Genomic DNA, 15,500 nt, shown 5'->3' with positions numbered 1-15,500 from the left:
TCCTCACGTTATTATCAGTAAGATTTAGTAGGATAATGGCTGCAAACTGCTCAGCACAATTCCTGGCACATAATTAACATTTAATGAGTGCTTACTTTAACATTACCTTTGGGGTATCTGTCAAGTCAAAATGAGAATTATCTACCCAAGAAAAGATAAACTTCTACCTTTGAGTTTATCTTAAATGATGTTGGGATTTATTATGGAATTCAACGTCAATTTATATAAAACCAGAGGGTCAAGTGGCGAGTACTGGATTATAGAAGACACTTGCAAGAACTTACTGCCAGCTTAAATAAACCAGAGGTAAGGCAGAGAGAAATTAAATATGCTGAGCACCCAGTATGTGCCCCAAACCTTGCTACATGTCTTAATTTACATTATTTTGTTCATTTCTTGGAACAGCTCTAAAATACAGATATTATTATCCCTGGATCATAGACATGGAAGCTAGTTGAGAAATAGCAACTTGTCCAAGATCACACAACTAACAATTAGTACAGTAGGAGTAAGAGCTAGGCGTTTCTCTTGCCAGACCCCATGTTCTCTCCATCGCACCTGAGGGATCTGGTCCATGTGTCTTGTGTGATCTCAGGGAGCCATGGGCAACATCAAGTCATAAGATAAATAGCATTCAGTGCACATGTGAAACAAGACCAGCAAAACCCACCTTTGATGCTTGAGTGTTGCTCAGCAATCCATTTTAGTGTATTCTATAATTGTGAAGGGCCACTCAGGGATTCCATGTGTCTTTAAGGACACCCTTTGGGTTGGGAGACCTTAGCCTCCAATGGCTTCACATATAGCACTGCACTGAAGAGGAAGTCCTACCCACACACAGGTCCTACCACCCTAATCTGTGGTCACATTTCACAGGAAACCAAACTTAAAACGGACCTAGGAGGGGCTTTCTGCTAAAGGACACTGCTTAGCATTGAGAATCATTCACCCCACTGACTTACGGATTACTGGCTCCGGGAGTTTTCTGCAATGCTGCCACAGTGGCCCCTCACAGGAGACCAACATCTCAGCACGGGACCTTGTGCTCCTCCACGGCTCTTCAGGTAAACTAAGGAGGCAGCTCCATCTGAGTGGGCATCTCACTGGCATAAATGATCATTAGGAAAGAGCTGACACCAAGCAAAAAAGAATTTTATAACATTCAATGCTGGGCCTTCTATAAAGCATCGAACAGCATAAAGAAAGCCAGCTCCCTTAACTCAGTTTTTAAAGAAACCTTCATTCTGCTAGGAGAAAGAATCAAGATACGTAGCCATTAAAAATTAAATGACTAGATGTTTTCAATCTTCTCATCCTGGAGCTTGGACCCCCTGACTGTTTGCTACTAAAATCTAAAGGCCAGGCCGGTTGTTGGCTTTCTTGGCTGACCTTCATTAGGACAGCCCCCTAGAAAGGCAGCCTCAATTCAAAGTAGGTCACTGAAAGTAGAAGTTAAATCCTGGAGCCCCTGTGGATATATATATATATATATATATATATATATATATATATAAAATTTATATATATATATATAAAATTCTTTTTAATTTTCTAAATTGAAATAATTTCCTTTCTGGTTTGGTGTGATTTTGGAATCATGCCGACCATCCTTCCACTCACAGGGATGAGGAGCCCAAGAGTAAGAGTGAAGGTGGGTACAATGTTCACCCTCCAAGATGCCGGGAGACATCTCTGCCAAGTTTTTCTTGGAGAGAACAAACAAAACATAAATGAGTGAGACAGAAAAGAGAGTCAGTGTCCTCAAAGTCTGTCTGCTTTACAAGATAGTGACGTGGCTGCAATTTATCAATACCGATTTTTCTATTGTGTGCCAATGTTACTTATCTGATTATCCTCTTTGTCTCTATTGTAGCATAGACCCTCAATGATGTTGTTCCATTGGATTCCCAGGGGGGCCCTCAAACCACAGGAAATGGTTATTTCAAATCTCAGGAAGACAGCCATAGGTCAGGCCAATTGGAGGTCTGCCAGAGAAATGACAAAACTTCAGAAAGCCTCTGAGAAACTCAAGATAAAATATGCCCCAGAGAAGCAGGAAAGGCAACTGGCATTTACAACCCTGTCTCTTGCTGGCCAGTCTGTATGTATTAACTCACTTGATCTCCACACCCAACCTTGAGAGTTAGGTAGTATTTTCCCCATTTACAGAGGAACTTGAGTGATCCAAGTAGGTGTTCAAGGTTGTCCAGCCACTAATGTCATAAGAGAATTCAAAAGTACACTGATTGCACCTGAGCTGACCGATAAGAATGATGTTTCTTGGCAGCTTCCTAGGGTTCATCTTGAAGCTGTTCCTGGAGCGGTGTTAGAAATATCTAATGGCGGTATTTCTCTTTCTTCCCTCCAAGAAGCCCTCTCAGACGACTCCATGAACAAGACCATTCTAAAACCAAAGATTATACTTTTCTGTACCATCTTGCTAGCGCTGCCCTTAGCATCAGAGGACCCTAATTCTAGCTCACTTTGCCATGAGCCAGGTGCTCACTTTGCCATGAGTCAGGTGCTGTCCTGGAAAGACTGTGGGGTTTAACATCTGACAAGTTGGTCAAGATCCAAACTCTGCCACTTGGACCAGACATGTTACTTTATCTTCTCCAATCCTTGATTCCTGCATCTTTATAATAGACCAAGATCACATAACACTTGCACTGACAGCTATGTAGCCTCAATAATATACTATTTATATTAAATGAAATATGGTACATATTTAACACTTAGTAAGCACTCAATAAATGTCAGCTCTTACCCCAAATCAGTGTTGGCCTTATTCCTAAAACATGCCCATAATCACCATGGCATAATTAATACAGATAAATTTATGAATATTTGATTTTAATAATCTCATTAAACAATAGTAATATGCCACAGTTGCATAGCCTTGTACAAGCAGCCTTAACTAAGTAGACAGGGCGACATCAGGTCATTTTAGAGATGTTGCCATTGAGGCTCTGGGAAGTTGATGAGGTTGTACAGCATGGTGAAATAGGAAAAGAAGGAGCTTTGAAATCAGTCAACACTGTATGTGGATGTGACGTGTGACTTGTGTGTCTTTGGGTAAGTGACAACCTCTCTGAGCTTCAGTCAGCTGTTGTTGGTGTGTTGTAACACAAAACTGGGTAAAATAATACACTTTGTGAGTTGCTGTGAAGATGAGAGAAAATGTACGTATGGTGTCTGACACAGAAATGACATTTAGGAAATGGAAAAGTGGTAGCTGAACAGTGTCACTGCCAAGGTCACACAGTGAGTAGCAGAGTCCGCTCTAGAAGTGTCTTTTTATGAACACCACTATATAAAGCAGTTATGTTCATATGTCAATGATACTTCAATAATAATTTTTTAAAAGCAGTTATAGGCACCATTGCAGATAATTGCCAAGGTCTACCAGGACCTGAGTTCTGGAGAGTTCCTCCAGGCTATGCCTACCCGTTCTAGTGTGAGAAAGATACAGTGCTCAAAGAGGTTACATCATTAAATAGAGATAACTACTTGAATCTAAATTAGGTTGAAGATTTTTATTGATGGAAACAAAATGTCCAGTGATGTTACAAAGTGAATTATCAATAAGTCTGGAAAGATCTGGTTAAATAAGTTCAGTATCAGTAACTTAAGAAAGAAAAATTACCACGGAAAACAGAATTGTGGAAAAAAGTCATTATGGGAATATACTTTGTGGTTTTTGTTTCATTTGTTACTTTTGTTGATAGAATACATTGGAAATCATCATCATGGTTCACTCTCTTTTTTAGTAGGTATATTTATTCTTACTCTGTACAAGAGGATGCTGAGGTTCAGAGATATTCCCTATAATGTACACTTTACACAGTGAATAAGAGGGAAAGCCAGAAATGGGACCCAGGTCTACCTGAGTCCCAAGCTCCTGCTTTGTGCACAAGGTTTAATCAGTGCTCTGCTGGATGTTTTCAGGGTCATGATCATAGCATCACTTTCCTTCAAACTAAACAACAGCATTTTAGGACTCCCAGATAGACCACAAGCAATAGCAAAATCGGTGTATGAGTTTGGTTATTTTTTTTCATTGGTGATGCTAATTGAAAGACTATTTCTCAAACACTTAAGGATGAAAAATAGAAGTCCACCGTGCTGAAATGGCACTGTGCATAGCTATTTGCCATCTAAACCAAGAGGATTCAAAAGATCTGAACATGACATGGAAATTCTATATCCATGTGTTTGAAGACACCTTCCATTGTGGTGGGTTTTCTGTTGAATTTAGTGTGAGATAAATATGAGGGGTGCCTAATAACCCAGACCCAACCTCTGAGAGGATTAAGCCTTTGTGGGGTCCCAGTGGACCCATATTTCATCGTGGGTTTTGCAGATTTCATCCAAGGCATTCAAAGTTGATGGGACTCAGGGGTGTTGTCTATACTGGCATTCTGGCCCATACATCTATCTTCTGTGACTCTTTTCAAGTGTTAAAAGTGTACTTGGGTTGTAGGTTCCTTTCCAGTAGGCAAATCTATGCAGGAAACCAAATTAATGCAGGGACGTAGCTTCCTGAAAACAAAGTCAGAGCTGTGTCATTACAGTCACTCAACTCACCGAGCTATTGATGATCTGATGTCTTGATAGGCACCTGGGAGCCAGTCTGCCCCATGACTCCTCATGGATATTCAAAGATCAGGTCCCCCTTACTCCTGGGCATGTCCAGGGATCCCCTGACCAGCTCCACCTCTATGGGCATTCCCCGTAAGAACATTTCCCTGCCCCAAACTCCTCCTTCTGTTCCCAAGCTCTTCCTACTACATGGCTCCACCCACTCTTTGAGAAAGAAAGAACCTAGGTTTGTTACTTTCTAGCGGAATGATTTCAGGCAACTTATTTAACCTCTCAGAATCCCCGGTTATCCTTTATAAGATGGAATTGCAATACCCACATTCTGGACGTGTGGGGAGGAATGAGATGTGGTATATAAAAATTATGTATTATAGTACATGGCAATTATTAAGAGCAAAGTAAATTATAGTGGCTATATTATCATTTTTAGCACAATTATCATGAGTTTAATTTACATTCAGGCAAACTTTCATTAGATTCTTTGGCTTCTTTTCCCTCTTTAAGAGTTTTGACCTAAAGAAGTCCTATTTTAAGATGATTTCTCCAGAAAGCTAATCTCATCATTTTCGTACTTATTTTAATCATTCATCTATCAAAGCCTCAGTAGTATCTTACAACTCCCCAAATGTACCAATCCTCTGAAAATATTAAGACTTAATGAAAAATGATAGAAATTCCTTTAGAACACTTTCCTTGCCAATTTCAAATCCTCACTGTCCTTCACGGTACTGATAACTTTTAGAAATTGCTCAATAGTTACCTGTTGAACTAGACAGCATAACCATTTATAGTTGACAAGATACTTTCACTTCCATCATCCCACCTATGAGCAAAGGAGGGTGAGCATTTATATCCCCTCTTTTCAGGCTGGAGGAAGAGTTGAATTTGCACAGTGCTCTGTATAGTTAGGCACACCCGGGCTTAAAGACGTGCTTCCCATCTTGCCAGCTGAGTGATCCTGAATAAAAGGAGGGGGCAACGAAAGAGTTAGTTATATGGAGGAAGCTCAATTCAGGGGTTAAGTTCTAAATGCACTTGAAGTTTCAAAGGAAGCAGTGACCTCATCTGAATCCATACTGTGCATTTGTTCACTAGACATATTTGGCTCAAGAGGGCTCTTGCTGAACAAAATGACAGAATTGTTCAATATTGAAAAATCTGGGTCATTTGGATTGTTGCCGTAGGATGGAATCTCAAGTAAACAGGGTGTCCTACATAGGGTTCGGGTATTCAGCAGATGGCGTTATTGTTATTGTTGTTGTTGTTATTGATTACATTACTCTCAGTCCAGTGTCTATTAGATTACCTGGCTTTTCATGCCCTGTCTTTGGATTTAAAGATGCTCTCAAACTTCTTTGAGACCCACCTTACTGTGAAACAGATCCTCAGAAAATGACCAGCATATAGCAGGTGCTTAATAAATGACTATTTCAAGAAGACAGTGTTTTCACCATGGGCCTTTAGATGTCCATGGGGGAGGTAGGGTCCCTGGATCTGTCTCCACCCGAGGGCCAGCCTGTAAATTGTGTCAGATGATGGTAGATAGATGATGGATGGATGGATAGATAGATAGATGATAAATAGATGATAGATAGATAGATAGATAGATAGATAGATAGATAGATAGATAGACAGACAGACAGATAAGGGCCTGGCAGTACTAGCCCCAATCAGTGTGTTTCTGCCATGATTTTATGAGAGCCAAAAGCAAATGGGGTGAAGCAAACAGGTAAACCTTTAGAAAAATGATAAGGAAACATCTGATTAGGCTTGATGATCTATGTTTTATTTTTGCTACAGTCTAGTTTTATCTGAGCAGTAAAACCACTTCAATGATAAGAGAGCAGGAAGAGGGAAGGATGGGGAAGAAGGAGGAGAAGGAGGGGGGGAAAGAATGAAGGAAGGGAGGACAGAAGGAAGAGAGGGCTGTGAGAAAACAGCATGACTGAGTGAGAAAAAGGTAAAGCAAGAGGCTATTTACTACAAAATGGGGAAAAAGAGGGAAAGAGAAAAATCCTACCACGGAAGGAAGGGAACCCTTTCTGCAGAAGAGAGAAAGAGATGGCTTTTGAAAACAAAATGCACCAGGAGGGATATATTCCAAAATCTACAGATTGCATCAGATCATTAAGGGTGTTTTCAAAATCATTTAAAATTTAAAAAAAAAATGGATGCAGGTGCACATTGCCTTGAGATACCTAAAGGAAGTTACTTGTCACCAAGACAGTTGCAAAATCTTTTTTTTTTAAATATGTCCATACTTAATAGCAGAAAAACTAGGAAAGCAGTCTCCTATATTCCTCAAAAAAAAATCTATAATAACAATCCATTTTACTCCAAATGCCTCCATTCGTTGGAAATCCAATAAAATTAAATGTTATACTTAATTAAATGTAGCTGATTGCTCTGACCAGGGTACAGAAATAGAAATCCAATCAGCATATAGCTTCCTCTAAGTCTGAGCACATCTAAGATGTAACTTTCTCATTTTTTGTGTGAAAATAGAAGAAAATTGCATGTAATTGTGACCAAATTAATAAACATCTGCATCTGAGAAGTTAGATGTTTCAACACGTTTACTCGAAGCATATGCATGCGTGCACGCACAGACACACGTGTGCACGCACAGACACGTGTGCACACTCCCTGGCCCTCTTCCCCAAAATGTTCACACGGTAACCCCTCCCCTGCCTCAACGCCAAGTGACATCCATCATTCGGGATCTGTTGGATGTGACTACGTAGAGAACCAAATGTGTACTGTATGCACTTTATGCTGGGTTCTTTCTTGTTTTTGTGGTTTAATGAGAAAAAGCATCAAGCCTTAATTCTGACCCTCCCCTCCAGCCTTGACCCAGTTTTAGCTGCAGAGCTATATCGTACCTTATTTTCCTCGGCAGTTCATAGTCAGCTTTCAGCCGTTTCCTGTATCTGTTCAGGGACACTGTCATTACTAGCATGATGTTTCTTAAACTTTGAAATAAAGAGGCTAGCATTTTTATAAGTCTTATCTTCAAGGAATAAGTGAGAAATATTTGAGAGCAAAAAAAAAAAATCCTTCACTGTAAAAGCATTGTTTTTCCTTCATAAAATATTAATTTTGGATCAGGTGAAATGCAGCAGAAATATTTATGATGACATGTCTCTTTGCAAGCTTAGTTTGGTAGCACTGGTGAATTCCCAGTGGAGAACAAGAGTTCTCCAGGATAACAAGGAAATGTGATTTGTTGCTTTACATATTTCCAATTGTTTAAACTGCTTATGGTACCATAAGGGTATTAATTATTTTCAGATTAAGAGCCTCACCAAAATCCAATCCATTTATAAAACAAGTCTTTTCTTCCTAACATATTCACTGAGAACCCAGGCGGGTTTCAAGCTCAGAAGCCGCCATCCTGGTTTTAAAGCCCAAATCTAATGTACGTTCTTTGGAAATCTTAAGCAAACGCCTATCTATAGAAACTTGCTTTCTTTATTTTAATAGTTTTCTGAAATATTTATGTGCTTTAACCATCAAATCCATTATCTTCTTAAAAAAATGCTTTTCAACCTACAAAGTACTTAGCAAACTAATTGAATATAATAACTGGGACCATCCCCTCCAAAACTGTAGGGTTATTTGGCTAAAACAGATGTTTAGGGCAGGGACTCCGCTCCACTCCGGACCCAGCCATGCTGTGCACCTCTCTTTGATATGGTCCTCTTTATCCCTTGAGAGCAGTGGATTGAGTTTTAAGGGGAGGCAACATAGGGTAGAGCAGTGTTGCTCAAACTGGGCTTCATTTTGGACCCCAAATAGCTTCGGGGCCTTAGATGTCTGTAAATCCCATGAGAACTCTATCACTGAAATGAAAGCACAGATTTCTAAGCCAAAATTAAGAGTGTATTCTGTTGCTTCTGCCGAGGCTTTGGAACCTGGTCATAGTCAGGCAGCTATAGCAACCATGTGGCATTTAGGATGAGATGTGCATTGGCATCTAACGTTTAATACAGTTGATAGCTCTCCTTGTTGGAGAAATAAACAGTCATCACGAAAAGAGGTGGCCTCTCCCCACAGACTCCCCCAGGGCCCCAGGATCTCCTCCCCGGTCCCTCTCTGACTGTGGGCCCCCCAGGCAGAGTGTAGTCTCTTCTCAAGACCCCCAAGTGCTTCTGCCGGCAGCCCCACCACAGAGCCCACTCTGGACATATTAGTGCCATTTGCACCGAGGACCCTGCTGTGACTGACAGATGGCACCTGAGCATCACTTCTCTTTGATCACAAAAGCCATGCTTAGCCTCTGTTTCTGTGGCTAACTAAGAAGAGACCCTGAAAGAAATGCCCCAATTCCTGTAAAAAATAAATGTACAAACACATGAGATTTTCTCCCTGGCTGGACCTTACAGCCTGTCCGGGTTGCTGAGTGAAGGTAAGAAAAGCAAGCATCCAATGATGCTCTTTTATCCTGGACAGTCTCTATACCCTGAAGCCCCTCGATGGCCTGGGCTGCTCCACCTCCCTTCCATCATCATGCCCCAAGTAGGGGTAAGGGCGACTCATAAGGAGCAGTAGGGAAATGAGTAAGGAAATCTTCCACTGACCCCACAGGACCTGCGTGGACCCCTCTGGGCACGCCTTCCTCTGCATTCCAATACCACCGTATGTTCCTCTGTTATTTACAGATACATATTTAATTCCACTCTGTACAATCGCTTATAGCACCATGGAGAAAGCAAACGAGTGTTATAAGGCAGGGCCTTGTTCTGTGGTCTCTAATTCCTAATATCTAGATGGATGGTGCCCAGTGCATAGTAGAACCTCAATAAATGTTCACAGAATACATGAACAAATTCAACCCCAAATGACAGTTGTGGGAGCCTGTATTTAACTCACTCATTGCCTATAGCAAGACCTGACACAGGATTTGCTGCCTGGTGAGATTAGGAGCCTTCCCCCTCTAATCTATGGTGTGTCAGTGTTTGGACATGGTGGATTTGCTTTATGCATTTCACTGAAAATTAACTCAGAAATAACTCCAAGCATATAGAGGATTCTTTATGAGCAGTGGCATGACTGAATTTCCTTTTAGGATGAGCCTGGGACAGCGAGGTGGATGGAAGTGCCCTCCTTTGGTACTTCACTCAGGAATGAGAAAATGCCAGTGTGTGGTACCAGGCAGACAGAGCTGGGAAAGGAAGCTCTCACGTCCACTTCATTCTGCCGCCATGCCCACCAAAACGCATGGGGCCTTTAAAAAATATCAATACCTGGGCTCCACCCCAGGACAACTGGATCAAACTTTCTGCGGCGTCGGTATTTGTCAAAGTTCCCCAGGTAATTCTAAAGGGCAGACAGCTGTGAAAACCCATGCTTGCCCACCAGTGGTCATGAACAGCAGGGAAGGGCTTCTCATTTCTGAAGACTAAAACCTAAAAGTCATAGAGGACATTTAATCTTAAAGTTCCAGTTAACGTCAATCCCTATCTTTCCCATATCTTAGATAGCTTATGGTCCCATGTGATCCTCACAAGAGCCCTGCCATAGCTGTTGTGTTACCCCCATTACAGATAAGCAAACTGAGGCTCAGAGCAGGCAGATTGTTGTCCAACGTATTACCAAAAAGCATCAAGGGGAAGAGTTTGCAACACCAGCTTATTGTACGTGCAATGTAGGGCACGTTACTTAACTTCTGTGAATGTCAGCTTAGTTTTGTATAAAATAAGGATGATAATACAGATCATACGAGGTTACCGGGGCAGAGCAGGGACACATAACAGGCATTCGGTGTTCATTACATTCGCATGTCAGGAGGAGAAGGGCCTTGATAATATATCACCTTCATAAAGCCTATGGACACAAAAATCTTTCTGTCTGCCTCGCCACACCTCATTCTCACCACATCCTTTACAAAGAGACTGAGATCAGATAGAACTATAGCATTCTTGGGAGGGGCTTAGACGCTCTGAATATAGAAAAGAGCTGCTTATCTTGGAAAGTGCCACCCATTACGTCACGCTGATGCCACCACCTGGTTGGCTCATACTCTGTTGTGGGTCACTAAGACCCCAAATTTTGCTTTTTAAATGCTAGAAAGCTTAGGATCCTTTCATGACATTTTAAAATTCTTTTTATAATAGACCGTTCACATGTCTTGAAAGCTACTAGTTATATCTTCTCTGAACTCTTACTAAGATTTTAAGATTTTATTTATTTATTTGAGAGAGAGAGAGAGAGAGAGAGAGAGAAACATCATGAGAGGAGAAAGGGTCAGAGGGAGAAGCAGGCTCCCCACTGAGCCGGGAGCCCGATGTGGGACTCGATCCCAGGACTCCAGGACCATGACCTGAGCTGAAGGCAGTCGCTTAACCAACTGAGCCACCCAGGCACCCTTCTTACTAAGATTTTAAAATACGAGCTGTTACAGATCAAATAAATTGCAAAGGTTTAAGGACACGGCAAAAGTTAAGTGTTTCCTCCCCAGCTCCTACCTGTCCTTTCCTGAGGTCCTCCATGTGAGCACTTTGGCAAAGCCTTTGCGGTGTTGTTCTGCAGGAAGCTTGATTAGAGAAAACAATAAAATGAGAGAAACATAATAACGTACATCCAACTTTCTTGACGATTTTTTGTCACCAAATATGGAAAAATTATAGGGTTTTTTTAAGATTTTATTTATTTATTTGAGATAGCACAGAGGGAGAATGAGAGGGAGAAGCAGACTCCCCACTAAGCAAGGAGCCTGACGTGGGGCTCGATCCCAGGACCCTGGGACCATGACCTGAGCCGAAGGCAGACGCTTAACCGACTGAGTCACCCAGGCACCCCGGAATTATAGCTTTTTTTTTTTTTTAAGATTTTATTTATTTATTTAATTGACAGAGAGAGAGACAGCGAGAGAGGGAACACAAGCAGGGGGAGTGGGAGAGGGAGAAGCAGGCTTCCCACCGAGCAGGGAGCCCGATGCAGGGCTCGATCCCAGGACCCTGGGATCATGACCTGAGCTGAAGGCAGTCGCTTAACCGACTGAGCCACCCAGGCGACCCATAGCTTTTTTAAATAGAACTATTTTATAGAATCTTTGAGCTGGAAGAGACCTATTTGGCCCAACTGATCATTTTTCAGGTGAAAAACTGAGGCAGAGCGTTTCAGTCCTTTGTTCAAGGCTACACGGTAGATGCCAGGTGGGGCTGGAAAACAACTTCTTCCCTGGGGCCACCTCCCCAGGCCTCTGATCCCAGGCAGTAAGCCCTTGGAGGGGACTGTCCTGCACCCTGCAATTCCTTCACTCTGTACCTAAGAGCTGGCCAAGAGCCAGGCACAGAGGGGGCCCTCCATTAAAATTATCTTTCTGTACCCCATCTCAACACTGCTAACTGATGCACTCAAAGAAATGAAGTGAGTGTATAAGCAACATATTTAAGTGGTGGGTGATCCTAAAATGGGGAAGGGGGTGCAATTCTGTCCTGCATGACCATAATCAAGTAATTTAATTCCTCTAAATATTAATATCCAAAAATCAATGTCAATATAACCCTAGAAACCCAAATGTACCATAGCTGATGTTACAGCAACCTGAAGACTTTACTCTGTTATACAAGTAATTCCCAACCATCTTTCCATAAAGTTGTACCGTTTGCAAAACATTTTCAGATGCATCAACTAATTTCTTACTTAAAACAGCATGGTAAAAGAAAGATATGGGCATTAGCATTTATAAATGAGGAGACACGGACTGCTCCTACAAGGTCACACAGCCAGTTAATGACGGCGCTGGGACCCAGTAACATCCTTCAACGTCCAGTGCGTATCGTTTGTGTTATATGGATGAAGGTTCAAGCCCTGTTCCCCACCTCCATGGAGGAGACAACTTTCAAAGAGGCCAAGCACTAGACATTCCACATGACATCCAGAGACGACTGTCAGCAGATGAGAGCCTAGCAGCTGCCTCCCATTTCCCTGCTGCCACTCGCTAGAAGCAGAAGGTAGGGCATGCAGCTGTGAAGTCACACACGGAGCTTAGTCTGGTTCTTTAGAACTTTCCTGCCGTTACTGGTCCAGGATCACACAGCTCAAGTCCAAAGCCCATCCTTTGTCATGCATGATCCCTAACAATCAAAACCCAGTGGATCTTCCCAAGTTCCTTTCCATGTACTATCAACATCCAAGCTGCTGACCCCTGTGGTCCCACCAAGCTGGGCAAAGCCTCTCAGGAAAGTTGGGTATGCTAACATCTTCATATCTTTGTACATGGCGCTGCATTTGCCCAGCACACCTCCCCTAATTCTGAGCCAAGAAGAGGTAGACTTACTCTGCAAGACTCAGTTAAAGTACTCTCTCCTTTGTGAAGATTCCCCTCACCTCCAAGGCATAGAGGATTTGTTTTGTTTTATATATATCTGTTTTTACAAAGCACTTTGATAACAGCCATCATAGAAAGAGGCAGAATCTATACTATACTGAGTTTTAGGAGTGCCTTGAGGACAGAGGCTGTGTCTTATTGGGCACAATATTTGCACAAAGTAAGTTTTCAGTAAATGGCAGTTGGATAAATGGATGGATAAATGCCAACAGATGGATGGCAGAACGATCTAGAAGTGCCTAGAGCTCAGTGGGGTGGAATATGGTGACTGGCCAAGAAATGGCATTTTTGAGTCCTGTGCATTCGGACTTTTCTTGCAGATGGGTCATCTTGGGCACATAAGTTAACTTCCCTGAACCTCATTCTTTTTAACACTGAAGTCCACTCCCTACCCTGCTACACTAACTGGGATCCCCAGGAGGCTGATGGGTAGAAACCGCATCAACGCCTCTTCACCCTTGGCTTCCTGTTGAGTTTGGTCAATGGGAGACAGCAGCAGGAGATTCTGGCCAAGAGAAGTGTGAGATGGGGTTTTCTATGCACCCTCCACACTTTCTCCCTGTGTGTCCCTCATACTGTGGAAGCCACAGTTCCTTCCCACTAGCCCCATGTCTGGGTCCCAGTGACCCCTGGCTCCCCTGATCCCTCCAGGCCCAGGCATGGCCTAAGCACCCCCAGGCCCTTCACTTTCCTTTGTGGTTTCCCCATACCCTGTCCATACATTTTAAACCATCTCTTTATTAAACTTCTCAAATTACCAATTTGAGTGTGCTGTTTCTTGCTAGAACCCCAACTGACTCCATGGGCAATATCCTTCATACCCCCGGGGCCTTTGTGTAGATTAAATGTAATCATTGATGTAAAGCTCCTACTGAATACTCCCAGGGTCTCTGCAGCTAATTTATATGGTAAACGGAGTTAATAATCTCTATGTGGATGAATACAAGCCACAAATAAAATGTTGTGCCCTATGCGAAGCGCTATAGAAATGTAGCTTCCAATAAATATTTCATGGCAGGTCACGCTTGGAAAAGAGAAGCATCCCTTCTCCTGCACGTGCACGGGCGCCCAGAGGAGAACCCGCCGAGCAGGGGCTAACACATCCTGGGTGCCCAGGGGAAGTACACAATTGCACACTAGGGAAAACCAGGCTCAGGATGTGTGTGCTCAGCTCCCCGGGGCAGACGGGATGGATCCTGACAGAAAGAGGACAGCATGTCAGGGAAAAGTCCTCTCCCCCACCCCACTCCAGAAATAAACCAATTATCGACCTGGATTGATTCTCTCCCCATCACTTCCTCTAAGCAGGCACCTGTGTCGCATTTTAACAAGAAACGACAGTAGCGTGTTCACCAGAATTAAAACACAATGTGTCTGGCTCAGTAACGAGTTCACTTTTTATTTCAACAGGCTGAACTGAAGATCCCTCTTATTTGCGGGGTGCCAAGAACTATGAACAGACAGTAAGTACCATGACGTCACTATGAGTCCCAATCTCCCCTCTCCTGGTGGAGGAAGGAAGGGTGCCAATGTGCTCCCGTGGGAAGGGCATTTCCAGTTTCAGGGCCAAGCTGGAGAGGTTGGGGTCGAGGACGTGTGTGTTGGTGTTCACAGAGCATCTTTCCCATAGCGCCGGTGTTTTCTGTGGGCAGGCCTTTTGTTCTTGCCCAGCAAGGGTGTGTGGCCGGGACAGGGACAAGATACCCCAGCACCAGAGTGCCAGAAGGGCACCCCGAAATACCACCCATCGCGTCACACCCCCGTGCGTGAAGGTAGAACCAAAGGAACAGTGGTTGCCAAACTTGTTCCCACAGCAGAGAACTTGGAGTCCAACTATCTCTTTGTGGAGCACCCAGAGGGCTGATGTGGTCAGTTTAGGATATCCGAATGTGTATCTGAGTCTGCAAAAAATCCATCCTGTTCCTGATGTCCATCACTATAACATATAAATTAAAAAAAAAAAAAATAGCAGGCCTCCAAGTTGTAAGAAATATTTATAATGAAAAACACATACACAAAAACTTTTAAATTGAGAACATTTGGTGTACTAATTTTAAAATCAATCTACTTTGCTTTACTTTGCCAATCGGAAAGGTAGCACCGTTATTCTCACTGTCATTGTGTGAGACAGAGCATGAGTTTCAGAGTCAGGAAAACCGAGTGTAAATCCCTTGTTTTGCCCCATCATTTTATATCTGTATGATATTTGGGAAGTTACCTCACCTTCCCTCCAGAAAGCAGGGTCTGGCCTGGAGAAGGAGGACTGCCTGGTCTCTGGGTGGATTCCCGGCCCTGGAGGGAGCCTGGGGGACAGCCCACAGTAACCAGGTGATGCCTGGGTCTCCCAGGTGGGTGCTGGAGGCAGGGTTGGTGTCCAGCGTGACAGGGAGGCAGCAGCTCAGGTGTGGGCAGGCCACTGCTCACTTCAAAACCTCAAGGGAAGATGCCTTCTTACCACCACCACCACCATCCTTGTCCCTGGCTTCTGGTGGCCCCAGGTGCTCCTAGGTATGTGCCTGCATCACTCTGCTATCTATCTCCACCCTCACTGGCCTTTTTCTCT

At 43.1% G+C, this 15,500-nt stretch overlaps 1 protein-coding gene across 1 annotated transcript in view; it reads left to right on the top strand.

Annotated features, from left to right (window-relative positions):
• The first annotated feature begins 887 nt into the window (after nucleotides 1-887).
• The window catches only part of CLNK (cytokine dependent hematopoietic cell linker), a 160,114-nt gene continuing 145,501 nt past the window's right edge, over nucleotides 888-15,500 (top strand). The window contains exons 1-2 of the mRNA XM_078068388.1: nucleotides 888-1,064; nucleotides 14,348-14,400. Of these exons, the coding sequence (XP_077924514.1) occupies nucleotides 14,390-14,400 (11 nt within the window). The 5' untranslated portion in view covers nucleotides 888-1,064; nucleotides 14,348-14,389. The remainder of the gene's footprint in view (nucleotides 1,065-14,347; nucleotides 14,401-15,500) is intronic.

This window comes from Halichoerus grypus, chromosome 3, assembly GCF_964656455.1.
Source record: "Halichoerus grypus chromosome 3, mHalGry1.hap1.1, whole genome shotgun sequence".
NCBI lineage: Eukaryota > Metazoa > Chordata > Mammalia > Carnivora > Phocidae > Halichoerus > Halichoerus grypus.
The sequence above is the reverse complement of the archived record's forward strand: the minus strand, read 5'-3'. Positions and strand labels throughout refer to the sequence as shown.